The 15,487-nt window shown below is 32.3% G+C and overlaps 1 protein-coding gene across 1 annotated transcript; it reads right to left on the bottom strand.

Annotated features, from left to right (window-relative positions):
* Positions 1 to 5,309: 5,309 nt before the first annotated feature.
* Positions 5,310 to 13,275, bottom strand: LOC11415656 (branched-chain-amino-acid aminotransferase-like protein 1). Its single transcript, XM_039829366.1, has 19 exons — positions 12,999 to 13,275; positions 12,835 to 12,906; positions 11,993 to 12,085; positions 11,744 to 11,881; positions 11,205 to 11,263; positions 10,977 to 11,079; positions 10,505 to 10,693; positions 10,294 to 10,394; positions 9,991 to 10,045; positions 9,713 to 9,799; positions 9,240 to 9,291; positions 8,513 to 8,598; positions 7,838 to 7,891; positions 7,463 to 7,546; positions 7,006 to 7,077; positions 6,779 to 6,859; positions 6,070 to 6,105; positions 5,782 to 5,913; positions 5,310 to 5,671 (listed from the first exon to the last, which is right to left on the bottom strand). Exons 1-18 carry the CDS (start codon positions 13,170 to 13,172, stop codon positions 5,797 to 5,799), a joined length of 1,653 nt encoding a protein of 550 aa, XP_039685300.1. The 5' UTR covers positions 13,173 to 13,275; the 3' UTR covers positions 5,310 to 5,671; positions 5,782 to 5,796.
* Between the last annotated feature and the right edge of the window lie 2,212 nt (positions 13,276 to 15,487).

Here is a 15,487-nt window from a genome sequence, read left to right as displayed (position 1 = left end):
AATGTCAGATTTCACATGAATCGGTCTACAGAACCCTACAAGGGTCATAGCGTCCTCTTATACAGCTTAGCAAAATATGATATGATATAATATAAATAGTAGAGATTCATCGATTGTTGAAGAAGCTCCTGAATTGTAGTTCAGAAGATTCCAACTCTCAATACACCTCTTTTGTTTTCACCTTCTTGTTCTCTTGCGCGGGACTTGTCGTTCATATAGATTCCAACCCTCTCTCTCTTGCATTATTCCAAAGTTTGCTTGATAGTTCCCATTGATAAAAAAAAAAAAAAAAAAAGTTTGCTTGACAGTCCATTTAATCCTAATTTAAAGAAGAAAAACTTAAAAATATAGAAAATCAATGAGTGTTATGAAACTCATTGAATAATAGTCCTCATGAGTTTAACTCAGTTGATAGAGACAATCCATAATATATGTAAGGTCCAAATTTAAACCTCGCTACCAAAAAAAAATCATAACAAGAATAGAGAAGGAGAGAGAAAGATAGAGAAGAGAGATATTCTATTATTCTCTTCTGATGGACAAGTAGATTAGAGAAATATAATGACTTAAGAAACAAACTCAATAATATATGCATGAACTAATAGTATGATTCATTAACTCAATGGTTAATCCTTCAAAAAAAAAAAATTAACTCAATGGTTAAATAAACATCCACTTATAATATTCATAACAATAAAAATGATTTAGGTTATAATAAAATTTTGGCACCCAAAAATTTACAATCTAGCGATTATGGTCCCAAATAAAAAAAAGGGTTTTGGCCTTTTTTTTTTTTTTTTTTTTTTGTATTATGATAGCTATAATTATTTTAAGGGAGTTTCTACGTTACACCCTTCAATTAAGGTGTACCAGTACATCTATTTCATAAATCTATAAGTTAACGATAATTTTTATGTGATAAAGAGATATTTATCGACTTTTATATTTTAGAAAATATTATCTCATAAGAAAAAACATCATTTCATTTTTTATAAGAATTATACTAAATTTTTTAACATTTTATTGAAAAAAATAATCAATATTCACTATTATGAGTAATAAAAATTAAAAAAAATTGAATTTTGCTTTGCCGACACTTTTGAAAAATAAAATATAATTATTATAATTATAAATGATAGAAAATATTTTTTTCTAAAGAAAATAAATCATTAAACTATTCATTTAAATACACGGGTGTACCGGTACACTCAAAATTATCGAGTGTACCATAGAAATTGCCTTATTTTAATCCATTAGAATTTAAAAAATTTAACATTATTAACCCTAAGGGTTGGTTTGGCGGTCAAAAATTAAGACCTACGGATGCGCTCCTCTCTAGGTCTTATTTCGAATCTTCATTGTGCCAACAATACTATGTTCGGTCAGTCCATGCAGAGTTTTGATATGCATTGTCAACGAAGGTTGACCTAGTTGATAAGGAGTTGACTCACCCACAAGGTAGTGGGTTCAACTCCCGCTGTCAATGTGAGAACCTCTTTGATGGATGAACTGTAAGTTCCTCTCTAAGCGCTCTTAGAGCCTTGAGGTCTGCCCTACCCGTGGCGAGCCTCTGGAGCCCAACTCGCCTAAAATTTTGTTTTCCAAAAAAAAAAAAAAAAAGAATTTTGATATGTCTTTAATTGGACCACCCATTAATGGACGATGTGGTTGGTCCAAGGATTAGTCGATCCTTGAGTCAGATATCGAATTTCCAAAAAAAAAAAATATATCTTGGTAGGTGTTCTTTGAACCCTTAAAGTTTTATTTGTTTGGACCGAAATATCATCCCCTCAGCCGTAAATTTAAGTTTACTCCCCCTATCGAAATTAGACAGCAGTCCTTCAACATGTGGCAACATCAGCGTGTGAATAGACATATATAACACGCGTGACATCAGCCCACTGTGGGAGAGATTAAGTGCAATGTTGATGTTGGTTTCTTTGAAGTTGAAGGAGTACCAACTGCTGCAAGTTGTTTTCGGGATCATCATGGGAAACTCATACCCTTGCGAGAACGTTATTGTTGTTGTGTACTTGACTTGCCTAACTCATAACGTTAATGAAGAAGATCCGAACTCATACTCAATTCAGCACTAAGAGTTATGAGTTCTAGCAATGTAATGAAGTCTATTTTACCATTTAAAAAAGATTAGGCTTAGATTGCAGCACTAAGAGATGCAAAAAGAACATATGCAAAAAGAGCTGTTCTAGATAGCAGCATGCCAGCATGTACATACGTGACTAGCTAGTTATAGTAATAAATAGTGTGCAACAATAAAAATAGTCACTAGAAGATGCTGAAGAATAATAAAAGAGCAAGAGAGGCTAATAATTGATGAAGGGGAACCAAATTCATACTCAATGATATGGCTGTGCTGATTAATGGAATATTATTTAAATTGTCATAATTAAGATTGATTGATATCACCATACACTTGTTCTCAACATAAAGAAATGAGAGGACCCTTAGTTATATGTGCCAATTAATATTACAGAATAGTAAAGTAGAGCAAGACGACAGCAGATTGAGTCAAAGAATGTTTTATTGCTTTCTTGAATTATGAGGAACACAGACAGTACCAGATGTAGTTCTCATCTATGTACTTGGACCTGAAGGTGAAGCTGACCCAAAATATTCTTTTCCACACTGCAATAATATGGACTTGAGAAAACATTTTTTTATTATTTGGTTTGTGATTGTATATAATGCTAACATTCGAGTTATTCGTTTGTATTTTTCACATGTATATCTAGAGTAAGAAAAATACTAACAGATTAAGATACTAAAGCATACTATAGGAAGATATGGTGCTTTTGTATTAGTGGTCAGGTACACAAACTGATAAAAAAGCAATATGTGTTTCAAATTGCATTTATAAACTAATAATTTTATGTATTACTTCTCTTGAACAGGAAGGTAGAATATGTGTACATTTTTAAACTAATAATTTTATGGTATTGTTACACCAAACTGTTCAGTCAGCCTTTTATATGCAGCTTGCAAATTGATTTATGTTTCCATACATTAAAATTATACGTTTTTGCCATTATAATTATCAAAATGGGTTTTAATATATCTATTTAAACTAGGGGTGACACAACGGATGAATTTGATGAATATGGATTTAGATAAGAATGGATGGATAAAAAAAATCATTAGTCCATTATAATTCATTATATTTCTTTTGTTGAAAAAACCATTTAATCCATCCATTAACTATAATGTCCATCCAATCCATTCTTATTAGATTTTAATGGACAAATATCCATCCGATCCATATATTTTTTAAAATTTCTTTGACAAAAAAAAAATTATTATTATTTTTTTAGCAAAATAAATCTCTCTCTCTCAAGAGATGTGCCTAGCTATTGCATTGTTTATTCATATTTTATTATTCTATAAATCATGGGCTCCTTAAAGGAATTTTTTGGTTTATTCCTTCTTATGTTATTTACGTTCTTATAACTAGATCCTTTTGATCTCTATCTCTCTTTTGCTTGGGGTTGATGTGGAGAAAGTTATGCTGTATTGTGCAGCTTGAGACAAACTAATAGTTCTTGGTCAGTTCTACCTACCTTGGTTGGAAATTGGTACTTGGTATGAATTGTCTTCTTCACAACCATAAGCCAAATTGTCATAATAGAAATTGACAATTCCTCAAAAGAACATTGAATGAAAACGAGAGCTGAAGATTTTTGGCTGTTGTTTTGTTGCATAGATATAATAAGAGAAATGATATTTGTACAATCAATTTGTGATAATTTTTGTACAACTTTTTCTCTCATACTCACATGATGTTTTTATCCTCTCTCTTCCTTTTTCTCTCTCCATTATTTTTGACCAATAAGAAGAGAGAAAAACAAGGTTGTCACTAAAGTTGTCATGGAATGGATTTACAAATAGTCGTTGATGTTTTCTTTTATTTGGCTGTCATAGTTTGAAACAATGTTTTGGTAACATTTGAAACAAGCGGTTAATTTGGTAGAATTACGGTGTGTCATCAAAATTTTGGTAAAAACTACACTTTAAAATTTTCAACAAAGGCACGATGTCAACATGATTTTGCTGTACTTGTCATCTTTGCAAACATGCATTAAAATGGATGTTATGCCGTACTCGTCTCTCTCTCTCCAACTCACAAAAATGCCACCCTAATTTTAACCAAATAGCATAAAATAATTGGCTAATAGAAAAAGCATAAAACCAATTACTCTACCCCTAATAGAAAATAGTGGGAATCATTTGTAGTTAATCGCAGTAGCTTCGAATAGTAGCGTTAAGTTTTTATTTTTATTTTTAAGAAGCTAAATTAACTCGCCAAATTGATATGGGGATAATCAAACTTGAGACCTTGAGGAGAATCACACTCTCAATTTCAAGTTAATACCAACCTAAGTGGATTTAGTAGCGTCAAGATAAATTGCTCTCAAGGCTTGAAATGATTTGTGTCAATTGAAACCAAACATAATGCTTTTGTTTCATAGTTTGGGGGGTTTCGAAGGATTTATATGAATTTTTTAAATTCAATCTATATTGTTATAATATTCTTAAAATTAAAAATATATTAATCATAAGCATTAGTTTATCATTTTCAATAAAATTGTTCTTTCAAAAAATGTGAAAATTTTCTCCATTTCTCTGTATATTTTCCACTCCCAAAACTCTCCCCTCCCCTTCCTTCCAAACTTCCAAACCAAGGCTAAATGTAAACCATGTTTCACTACTGTCTATGTGCGTTTGTGGAGCACCAACGTGTATCCCCAGACAACTACTATATCTTGCTATCATATTTTCTAAATTTCCTTATCCACTTAATTAATCAATAGATATGGGGAACAGATTGAACCAGAAACAATTAATATTAGTTCATTGCTGCGTTTGCAATAACATCACAACCAATAAACAGTTTGATAGAAAGGATTCAACGTATCTTTGAACAAGTCATCGATAAGTCAACAATATTAAACAACAGACAAAAGTTAAGACTCTTCACGTTAATACTTGTTGAAATTTAGACTTATGCCCTATGAACATTTGTTAGCATAACCTTTTTCTTAATTAGTTTACACGATATTACAATCAATGGAGACATTGTGGCCCTTGGACGCTAGCGATTCCATTATTGACAGAGACATCTTTCCACCAAATGAAGGCAGCAATGTTGTGGGTTCATGGTCAGCGCAGGTTAACACATGAGTTGGGGCGCTCATGGTTGCGCTTCAGGAAGCAGAGGTCAAATCCAATCAGTGGTGTTACTAGAGTTTGCCATAATTGTGTAGGAAAAATTGAAATCAAAAGAAGTTTGTAACTTTGACTCCTCAACCTACTACTTTTATTACTCATGCTCAAAGTGTAATCAAAATCAAATACTATGTACATTTTTTACATGTATATCTACAGGAGAAAATACAAACAGATAAAGATACCATTTCTCATATCTAGAAGATACACAGCATTCTGTATTAGACTGCAGGAACAAAAACTCATAACAATGGAAGTTGTGTTTCAAATTGCATATATAAACTAATTTATAAACTAATAATTCTATTTGGGACTGAAAGGTAGAGTAAATGAAGTAGTACATTTTTATTCTCGATTGAAAAACTGATGAGCTAGGCTAGGAATGGTAGCAGTGGCACACCAGCCACTTTCGCTTCTTTCCAAGTCCCAACTGCACGATTGAAGAATTTTATTTAAAAACGATATACATTAGGATTATGGAAATTAAGTCAAAATATTCGGTATTGGAAAGTATAAAAAACACAAGAAAATATTGCATACCTTTCAAGTCTTGAGCTAGTTCTGAATTGGTACGCCTGACTCTTCAGTCAACTTCTTATAAATAGCCTGCAATTTTCTAGTTACTGGCCCTACTTTTCCATCACCAATTGTGCGCCCATCAACCTTCACTACCTGCAGGTGGTAAACAAAAGAATTGCACATCATATGAGAAAATAAACATCTACTAAATGGTTGCAAGAAGCTAGCCAAGTTTATTGAACATCAAATTTATGCGGTATTATTGTGCTAATAACAAGTGTAAGAACTCGCAAGGTATAAGGCACTTACTGGGCTTAGTTCTCCCATTGTTCCTGTAGTCCATACCTGCAAGGCAGTCTTCTAGTTATTACGTTGACATAAATTTGAATATTCAAACCAATAGAGAGAGGGAGGATTGGAAGTATGGAACATATAGAATATAAGGCTATTCAGTGCAAATAGCAGAAGTTCGCAGATTATTAATACTATATCTGTAATATGATCATTTAATGGAAATAAAACTACAGAATCCCAAATTGGAGTAAAATTAAATTTTGCTACAATTCCTAGATACAACATAAAAATCAGAAAGCAGTTAATTACGTCGATATGATAGGAGTAATATATTTACACATTGCGTTTTTTTAATGAACCAACTTCAATTCCAATTCCACAATAAATGCAATCTTGTGTCATGAACCGTGATCTCAGTGTGGTTCAAAAAACTCTAGAAATCAAGGAGTAACATTTGGCTACATAGCCCCCGTGAGCTTAGCTCAGTTGGTAGGGACATTGCATAATTTATGCAGGGGCCGGGGTTCGAACCCCGGACACCCCACTTCTCCACAATTAATTGTGTGAGCTCTAGCCATTAGGCTACCAGACCAAAAAAAAAAAAAAACATTTGGCTACATATTCCTCATTTCCATAAGTCAGCAACAAATACGTAATCAACTGAAAGAAGAAACAGTTTTCTAAAATTAACAGATTTCTGGAAAAGAATATATTATTGGTGAACCTCATCTGCGGTATGCACTTCTGACAGGCTGATTCTCCGCTCTTCTAAAATAAAATGCTCCTTCACCACAAGATCCATGACCTTAAATTTTGAGACACCTTAGTTCCGTAAATACCAAAATATAATAATAATTTCCAGATAATAAAATGCACTCATAAACAAATTTCCACATAATAAAATGCACTAATCAACAAATCTCATTGAGAGAAAAGGAATTTCGCACTTACAGTTGCTCGAGTAATGCCAGGAAGACAGTAATCAGCATGTGGCGTCAAAACACGACCTTTCTTAACTATGAACTACACAAAGTAAAGCAATGTGTCGGTCAAAATGTACATGCAGTCTACCATTGTCAGTTGCTAGCGAAACTTTGTGCAAAAATAAACACAAGGAAAATCTCTTAATTCAGCACAATTCTCAAATAACAAGATTTAACGAGATTTTATTACCATTTGGGTAGCAAGCTTAGAGGGAAAATAATCTTTTGCAACAAGATGGTTTTGCATAAGCTATATTAAATTGACCGAGTATGTAATCAATATAAATCATCAATACTGTGTAAATCAATAGTCTAGGAGTTGAACTCCAAGAATCAACTCCTTGCTATCTGGCAACCCTAGTGTATAATTATCAAAATAGAGAACAAAGACATTTAAAACAGTTAAATCAAAGTTCAAGACATACGATGTTCGTTGCATTCGTTTCAGATACAAAACCATCCTTGTCAAGCATTATTGCATCGTCTGCATTTGCATTATTGCCTTCAACCTGCACCAGACCAAATAACGACATTTGTGATAAACATCATACTGACATAAAAAATATGTTAAAACTAAGGTTTTTCCATAGTTGCACTTGTTAAATTACATATTTTCATATTAATTATTGCCCACAATATATATGGATATTGATCTAAGGATTAACCTATCCAAATTCAGGATTAGCTTAAAACAAACTCCCTTGTTTTTAGTATAAAATCTACCAGCAATAGTACTACTCATAACTTATTCCATTTTGCATTAATAAATGTAAAATTTCACGAGGTGAATAGCAAATTACCTTGGCCAGTATGTTATTGAGGAGATTATTATGATGTATCTTTGAGTCCAAACTCTGGTATAACAAACAAATAAAAAGGAGAACAAACAATCAACTAGACAGACCAAAAAAGAGTATGTTACTAGAACAAGGATGTTGTTGGTTTTGAATTAATCTCACTGATTAAAAGCTACTCCAACCGGTTTAATATATAAGCAAAAATAACTACTTTCCCATCCATTAAAAAAAGTAGCTATTCTCATTTAATGTTCTAAGAGTGATAAAAAAAAGTAATTATATTTCCCAAATTACCCCTGGTGAGAACTTGTTCGACAAAAATGAAAGGGTTAAATCTAAATTCATTAAAGGGTAATTAGGGAATAATAGCATTAAATATGACAGAAGTAGCTAACTTTTTCTTATATTTAAGACAACCGAACATAACATTTTTTTTCTTATATTTGAGACCGGAGGAAGTATGTTATAACACATTTACAACAATTATGAGATATAATAATATCAATTCAATTGTTTGGGAGTATATCCCAAACAATCCCATGCCAATTTCAATTATCATTATGAACAAAATCAGAGAGTTCCATACGTAAAAGAATGAAAATTATGACAAGAATTCCAGAGCATGGATTATTAAAATAAAACCCTTCAAATTAACAATTATACAAACAAGAAACTTACGTATGGTGAGTTCCTGCGCGTGGTGGCAGTTACAAGAACTATACCACGCTCGTTATCATAAACAGGGGGCTTCCATTCGGCAAGCACTGCATAATTCATTAAGGACCAATTTCAGTATAACATATCCCACCCATTAGAAAAGCAAGTTGTTGACAAATGAAATAATTAAGGTTTTAAACTTACCAGCTTAACTTGTTAATCTTATTAGCATGCCAAGTTCATTAAATGACTCGATTAACCATCATAAAAAAATTACGTAAAACCCTAAAAGAACCCGATGGAACTTTTTTTTTGACAAAAAGATGGAGATTAGATTGCCTTGCAAGAGTTAAATTAGATCGTCCATCATGTCAAATCACATAAGACGGTTGTTTTGCAACCAAAACATTAATTTCAAAGTTTCCAATATTGAAGTTCTTCTCTAGGATATTTCTTCCTATGATCTTCTTGAATGCTAAGTTATGCATTCAATCAATATATCAACAACAACAAAAGTTGTTTTTCCCACTCATTGGACTCTGGCAGATGGATCAAATTTTTCCATTAGACATTTTCTCACAAACACCATTCCCTTGAAAAAAAGTGGAAATGATAGAATAGATTTTGTTATATCGATCCATAAAATTTTCTAATTAATTCCAACATTGACATGCATATATTCTGTAAAGAACATAAATATATTGGTACCAGTATCATTATTACTTATTGAAGGATAGGTTGTTGTTACCAATTAATGTGCATCCATACAGATTCAATGCTGGGCTCATCCCAGAGGTAACCTAGAAAAGAAGATAACATAAAATTGGTAAGTGGTCGGTTTCGCAACCGAATTAAATATGCTTGATGGTTTCACAACTTCGGTTTGCAAGGTTTCATTGATCAGCCATACAAGAAGAAAAAGATAACTCAAGCGACCGGGTTTAAGTTTCACAGTCTTATAAGAAAATAATATCCGGTATGAACACAATTCCCATTGAATAATTTTCTAATTCCCCTAAATAGGTTCCTAAACTAAAAAAAAATTATAATCAGGCACTAAACTAATATATTTGTAATTACTCCCTTGTAAATTATGCAAATAAAGAATTACTATATAATGTCAGCCATTTCCATGTCAAATGAAGAATCAAACCGAAATTTAGAATTATTAGCAAACAAACAATTTACATAAATTAAACAAAGAGTCCAAGAGAATAAAACCTTCTTTCCTCGTGTTAGAGAAAGTCGGATGTGGGCATTGTCAAACATTCCATTCCTAATCAGGGTTTTGAAAATAGCTTCCTTAATCTGCAATATATGTTACAAAAACATTCATCACTACGAATTATGAAGAAGTAAACAAGAGCGAGGGTAACTGAATTAGCACTTGGTTTCCGGTAAGATCCAGAAACATCAAACACAAAGCCAATCAGGATATAAAATGAGGTAACGGTCTAAGAGACATGTGATGGATGACCAGAAGCCATCTTCAGACTCACCTCATCTCGCGATGGAACATTTTCAAAAGCCAAAGCTTTAGCTGAATCCGATATCCTGGTGAGATATATGAAAATCAATTACATTAATGAAGAGCAGATGTTTTTACAAATAAAATCATCTAATCAGTACAGAATCAATAACCAATCTACAAGGTTAATCAAATTGTTAGGAAATGAAACCAAAATACATAACTGAACGGAATTGAATCTATGCTTGTTTAGTTAATCAGCTATTTACATTATCGATTAAATGACAGCTCCAGATATCAACTTTCAATTTCTCAAGTTTGTAACACTACATACCTATCTAGATGTTCCTCAAGTTTAAATATCTTTTTTTTATACACTCGAAGACCCTCCCAAACCGAGTCACCACCTTGGACAACTGAATCAAACACCGAAACCTGATATATAACAGAACAAAAATTTAAAATCACCAGAATGCGTGCTCAATCACATAAATCAAGCGCCTTATTCTGGTTAGTAGAAACTTCAAATGTTGTAAACCAAGTACCTTAGCACTCTCACGTGTCACAATCTCATCACCGACCCAAGCGAGCAATTTCTCATTTGCAGGAACTGGAAGGTCAGGATGAGGCAAAGGAGAGCTCAGAAGGGATGACTTCTTCTTTACATGACGCCGAAGCATGTTGTAAAGAGGTAGACTTTGCTCCAACAAATCATAGAGAGAAAAGGGGAATGGCTGAAAAGGAAATAACAACACATCATAACTCACCAGGATTTCCCCCAGGCCCCAACCAATCATAAGGAAATATATGGGTTTTAATAAAGTACATGGAAAGAACGCACATGGATAGCTATAAAACATCAACCTTGTGTTCAATTGCGATAAGATTAAGCTATACTATTTATGCACAAATGTGGAAACATTGAAAAAGATTTCGGTTGTTGCTGCAAATGATATAATGACCTGGACTTCTTTTAACAGGAACTAAACAGAAGGCATTCACAAAGCAACTGCATACCTCAGTATCCTTTCTTTGTTCCTTAAAACCAGTAGATTTATGTACACCATTATACCACCAAGGGGCCCACAAGCCATCTATTGGTTTTGGACCTGCTTCCCAACTGACAAGTTTAAAATTGAGTTGTCAATTCCCATATAGGTATGCATTAACATTGTTGGTTGAAAAGGATGCTTTGACAAAATTTAGCATCGCAAGGCCATGACTTGCAAAATGAACACTCTATACCTGAGCATTGCTGGTTGAAAAGGAATCTCCAAATCATCACAGAGACCCCGTATAGTAGCCTGCAAATTAACAAGATAAAAAATTGAAGTAAGATTAAAAGCGGAATTCAGGTTTGCATAAAAGTCAATCTAATGTATCAAGAAAAGCATAAAACTTACATAAATTAGGACATATAGAAAATTTTCAAGACATGTTGAAAGAATAAGGTGAACTTCTTTGATAGAGTTTCATAAAAAATTTGGTGATCTTTCAAAAAATGTATTCTGGTCTAGAATTTGTTATGTGGTTTTGGTGAAAAAAACTTCCATGCTAACAGTACAAATTAGAGATTTCATATCCTTAGTCAAACAAGGGTCTAGAGAGCCGCTAATAGACAATATAAATTGCCATTCTCTTCCCGCAGGGCAAATAGATGCATATATTCCGCCTATTCTGATTCCTCTGAATTTATTTTCATCTCATTAAATGAACAGAATGTGATCTTGTATTTCATACTTAATTAAGGAATCAAAATCAAGCATGTTCAAAAACTGAAATACCTCGGGATCTTTTTGAAGTTCTGCAGCATCAATAACAGGCGGTCTTTTTCCATTCTCGCAGAGTTCATTATAAATAGAAACAAGCTCCGCCAAACCCAACTCAAAGAATGATGGAGGGACAACCTTGTCAAAGGATGGCTGGAGGAAAGACAATGACATCATCAGCCATTGAACAAGCATATGGGAAACAAAAATAAATGGAAGTTGTTTTCCTTTTTTTTATTCATAAATAAGAAATAAGAGTGTTACCAATATGTCAAGAGGATTTCTTATAAGAATGAAGTGCTTTCCTTTTTTCACTAGATCCTCCGGCAAACCAAGCACCCTTTGTTTTGATATATGCTGAAGACAACCAAGTAATGATAAGTGGTATAGTTATAGATATTACAAATCGAATAACTACCAACAAGGTATTCAAATTTGATTGGATTATTTCTTCAAAGATTTGTCTTCAATGCAGTCAATCATGGAAAATAGCGGTTTGTTTGAATTCCACTATTGTATGGTGCTACAGCGCCGCTAATTGACAACACTTTGTACCAAGGACAAATAGTGTATCATGGAACATTAGCGGTTTGTTCAGATTCCGCTATAACCGCTATTAGACAACAACACTTATCTCTTTTAACAAGCAGTACTGAGAACTCGCAATTTAAGCAACAAAAGAAAACCAAATAGTATCTAAAAAGTTCAAATAAGATTTTAGTCTCTGTCATCTGTTGCTTTCAGTCCTGACGTCATACGTAACTCAATATAATCACACCATGTGCTGCCATGTGGCTGAATAAGCTAACATTAGGACTAGGGTGTTTGGTTTCAAGTGCCAAAAGCAATTCTTTCTTTTTTTAGAAATAAATTGTGGGGACTAAAAGCTACTATTTCTAGCTTTTGATTCTAAAATTGAATCTAACACACAAATTTAAATCAGCTCACTTTTAAAGGAATGTATCTAAACACATAAATAATTTTAGTAGGAATGAATATTACAAAATCAACTCTTGTCAACGCAGAACCAAAGATACACTAAAAACCAACAGATTCTGAATTTCCAGGGACTGAACCCAAACAAGTTAAAGGAGAATGCAATTTACCTTACAGAATCTAAACTTTTTGTTTCCTGAACCGTAAATTAAGTCTTTAACAACCTTATTTCCATCAGATTCCTGTTGCATACAATTGAAAGAGTAACAGAAATGAGGGAGGATTTTAGGTATTTGAATTAAAAGAGAGATAGATGAGAGAGAGAGAAAGTAACCATATTGGAGAGTAATTGATCTCTATAAGGTCGATCAAAACCACTAACACGGAGGAAATGAGAATAGAGAGGTTCATCAAGGACATCAATATCATCCCTTTGAGAAAAAGAGTACATGAGACTTGTGCTTAGGGATCTTGGTGCAGACCATGAGTGAATCACTTCCACCTCCATCTTCGCTTTCAGCAATGTATTCCAATTTTTGGATTATAAGAGTGTCCAATGCCTCAGGATCATGTAATAAATTATAATCAATGCAAATCAATGCTAGTAGGAGTCAACTACAATAATGTATATACTTGGAACGCACTTCCACACCGGTCCACTCAAATTTATATGGAGACCACATCTATGTAAAAAAAATAATTCAAGAGATTTATCTAAATTTTAAGTCAAATGATTTTTTTTTAGGAGAGATAGAAGAAAAACTATCATTTTATTGAATCAAACAGTTATTTATCGACATTTGCATTTTAATAAAGATCATTTTATAAAAAAATACTATCATTTGGAAAAACTATCATTTTATTGTTTATAAATATTATACTTTTTTTTTTACATTTTATCGTAACAAATAAGAGTAATAAAATTTTAAAATAAAAACTAAAATTTTATTTTGCTGACACTTTTGATAAATAAAAATTAATTATTCAAAATTTAAATAAACTAAAATTCAAAATTCAAAATTTAATTACACTTTTGATAAACTAAAATTCAAAATTTACGAGTCTAGAAGTCAAAAACAAGTAGACTCGAACATAGGATGGTTTTTGTGGTAGGCTCGTATAAACTCGCATAGAATCGCATGTCTAGAATGTTTAAAAAGCAATCTTTTTATATTATTTGTGAAAAGCCAAAATTACGGTCTAAATTCCAAATCAAACAATAAATATGAATAGAAAAAACCTAGAATCTTATAAACCTGGAAACGAAAAGTTACTTCATTTGAAGATATATTAATTCTTATGAATGAGTGGATAACTGAAGATGCTAATGAAGAGAATGTTGTGCAAATGCAAAATCACGACATGTTGAGCAAGCTGATGTTAATGTTAACAATGTTGTTGGAGCTGATGTTGTTACTAATGTTGTTGAAAGTGGTGGTCATGGTGGCAATGTTGATTTAAATGAAATCTCCATGAATCCAAGTTCAGTTAATGATGAAGGTGTTTCTTCTGGGACAGAATTTGATGATGATGATGATGCTGACGATGATGGCCAAGATGATGGTGACGATTTTGATGATGATGGTGGTAATTTTGACGATGTGCAAGATTTTATTTGAGCTTTGGATGTTTGAAGACATTGTCATATATGTTTTATGTTTTATGTTTTTTTTCTTTCTTTCTTTATGTAGTAGTCAATTGAAAAGGAACTAGAACCTTATCTACTTACTTTTGAAAATTTACTAGCTTTATTATGGATTTTCTTTTGTTAACAGGTTGGTTATGGAGTTTGAATTTTTATATTAATTGGTATTTTGTTATATATATATATATATATATATATATATATATATATATATATATATATATATATATATATGTGTGTGTGTGTGTGTGTGTGTCATTCATGTGTCACTTACATATTTTTAAAGTCGTTTTTAATTTTCCATAAACTCGTACGAGTTTATGAGTTGAGTCAATGAATCGAGTCTACCGATCCTTTTTGAGTCTGTTTAGACTCACAATTCTGACAACCTTAGATACCGGTACTCTAACGCCCAGTTCGCACCTAACCCGCACATATATAATTTATATTTATATATCATTAAAGTTGATTAAGTGTAAACATTTTTACTATTATTTAAACCTAAACTTTTTTTTCACATAACTACCGATTGACTTCTCTTCTTCTTTTGTGCATCCTTTTTTTTTTTTTTTGTCTTCTTTTTATCGCATATGGTTCCAAATACAATTGTTGAATCATCTTTAAATTATTTGTTAATTGTTAAAAAAAAATTGTTGTCTTTTTAGTTTTAAAATGTGCGTACAAGCATTATTTACAAATGTTGGTATGGAGATGGACACTATATATAGTACCCTACTCATTGGGGGCCATTACCACCCCTGAAACAACAATAGCAAGAAACATTTTTTTTTTAGCTGCCTTGTTTTTGGGTCGTTGATGCAATAAACTCACATAAACGCAAATCCAATACTTTTTGTTTTAAAAAAAAAATCAGCTACGTCTCATACAACACTCATAGCCTCTTATGATTATTCAGCAGACCTCATCGTTATTTTTCCTTGTTCACCATACATTTTAATTTTTACAGGCAAAATTGTATTTTTGGTCCCTTAACTATTTATGCAGTATCGCTTTGGTCCCTTAATTAAAATTCGATTTATTTTGGTTCCTTAACTTCTGTCTATTACACATTTTGGTCATTTCCATTAGTTTTAATTCAAAAACGTTAGATTTTCTTCATTTTCTTCCAGAATTTTTATGGAATTTTTGTTGTTGAAGGTTGATGGAGATGATATGAA

This window comes from Medicago truncatula, chromosome 1 (assembly GCF_003473485.1).
Source record: "Medicago truncatula cultivar Jemalong A17 chromosome 1, MtrunA17r5.0-ANR, whole genome shotgun sequence".
NCBI classification, from domain to species: Eukaryota; Viridiplantae; Streptophyta; class Magnoliopsida; order Fabales; family Fabaceae; genus Medicago; species Medicago truncatula.
The sequence above is the reverse complement of the archived record's forward strand: the minus strand, read 5'-3'. Positions and strand labels throughout refer to the sequence as shown.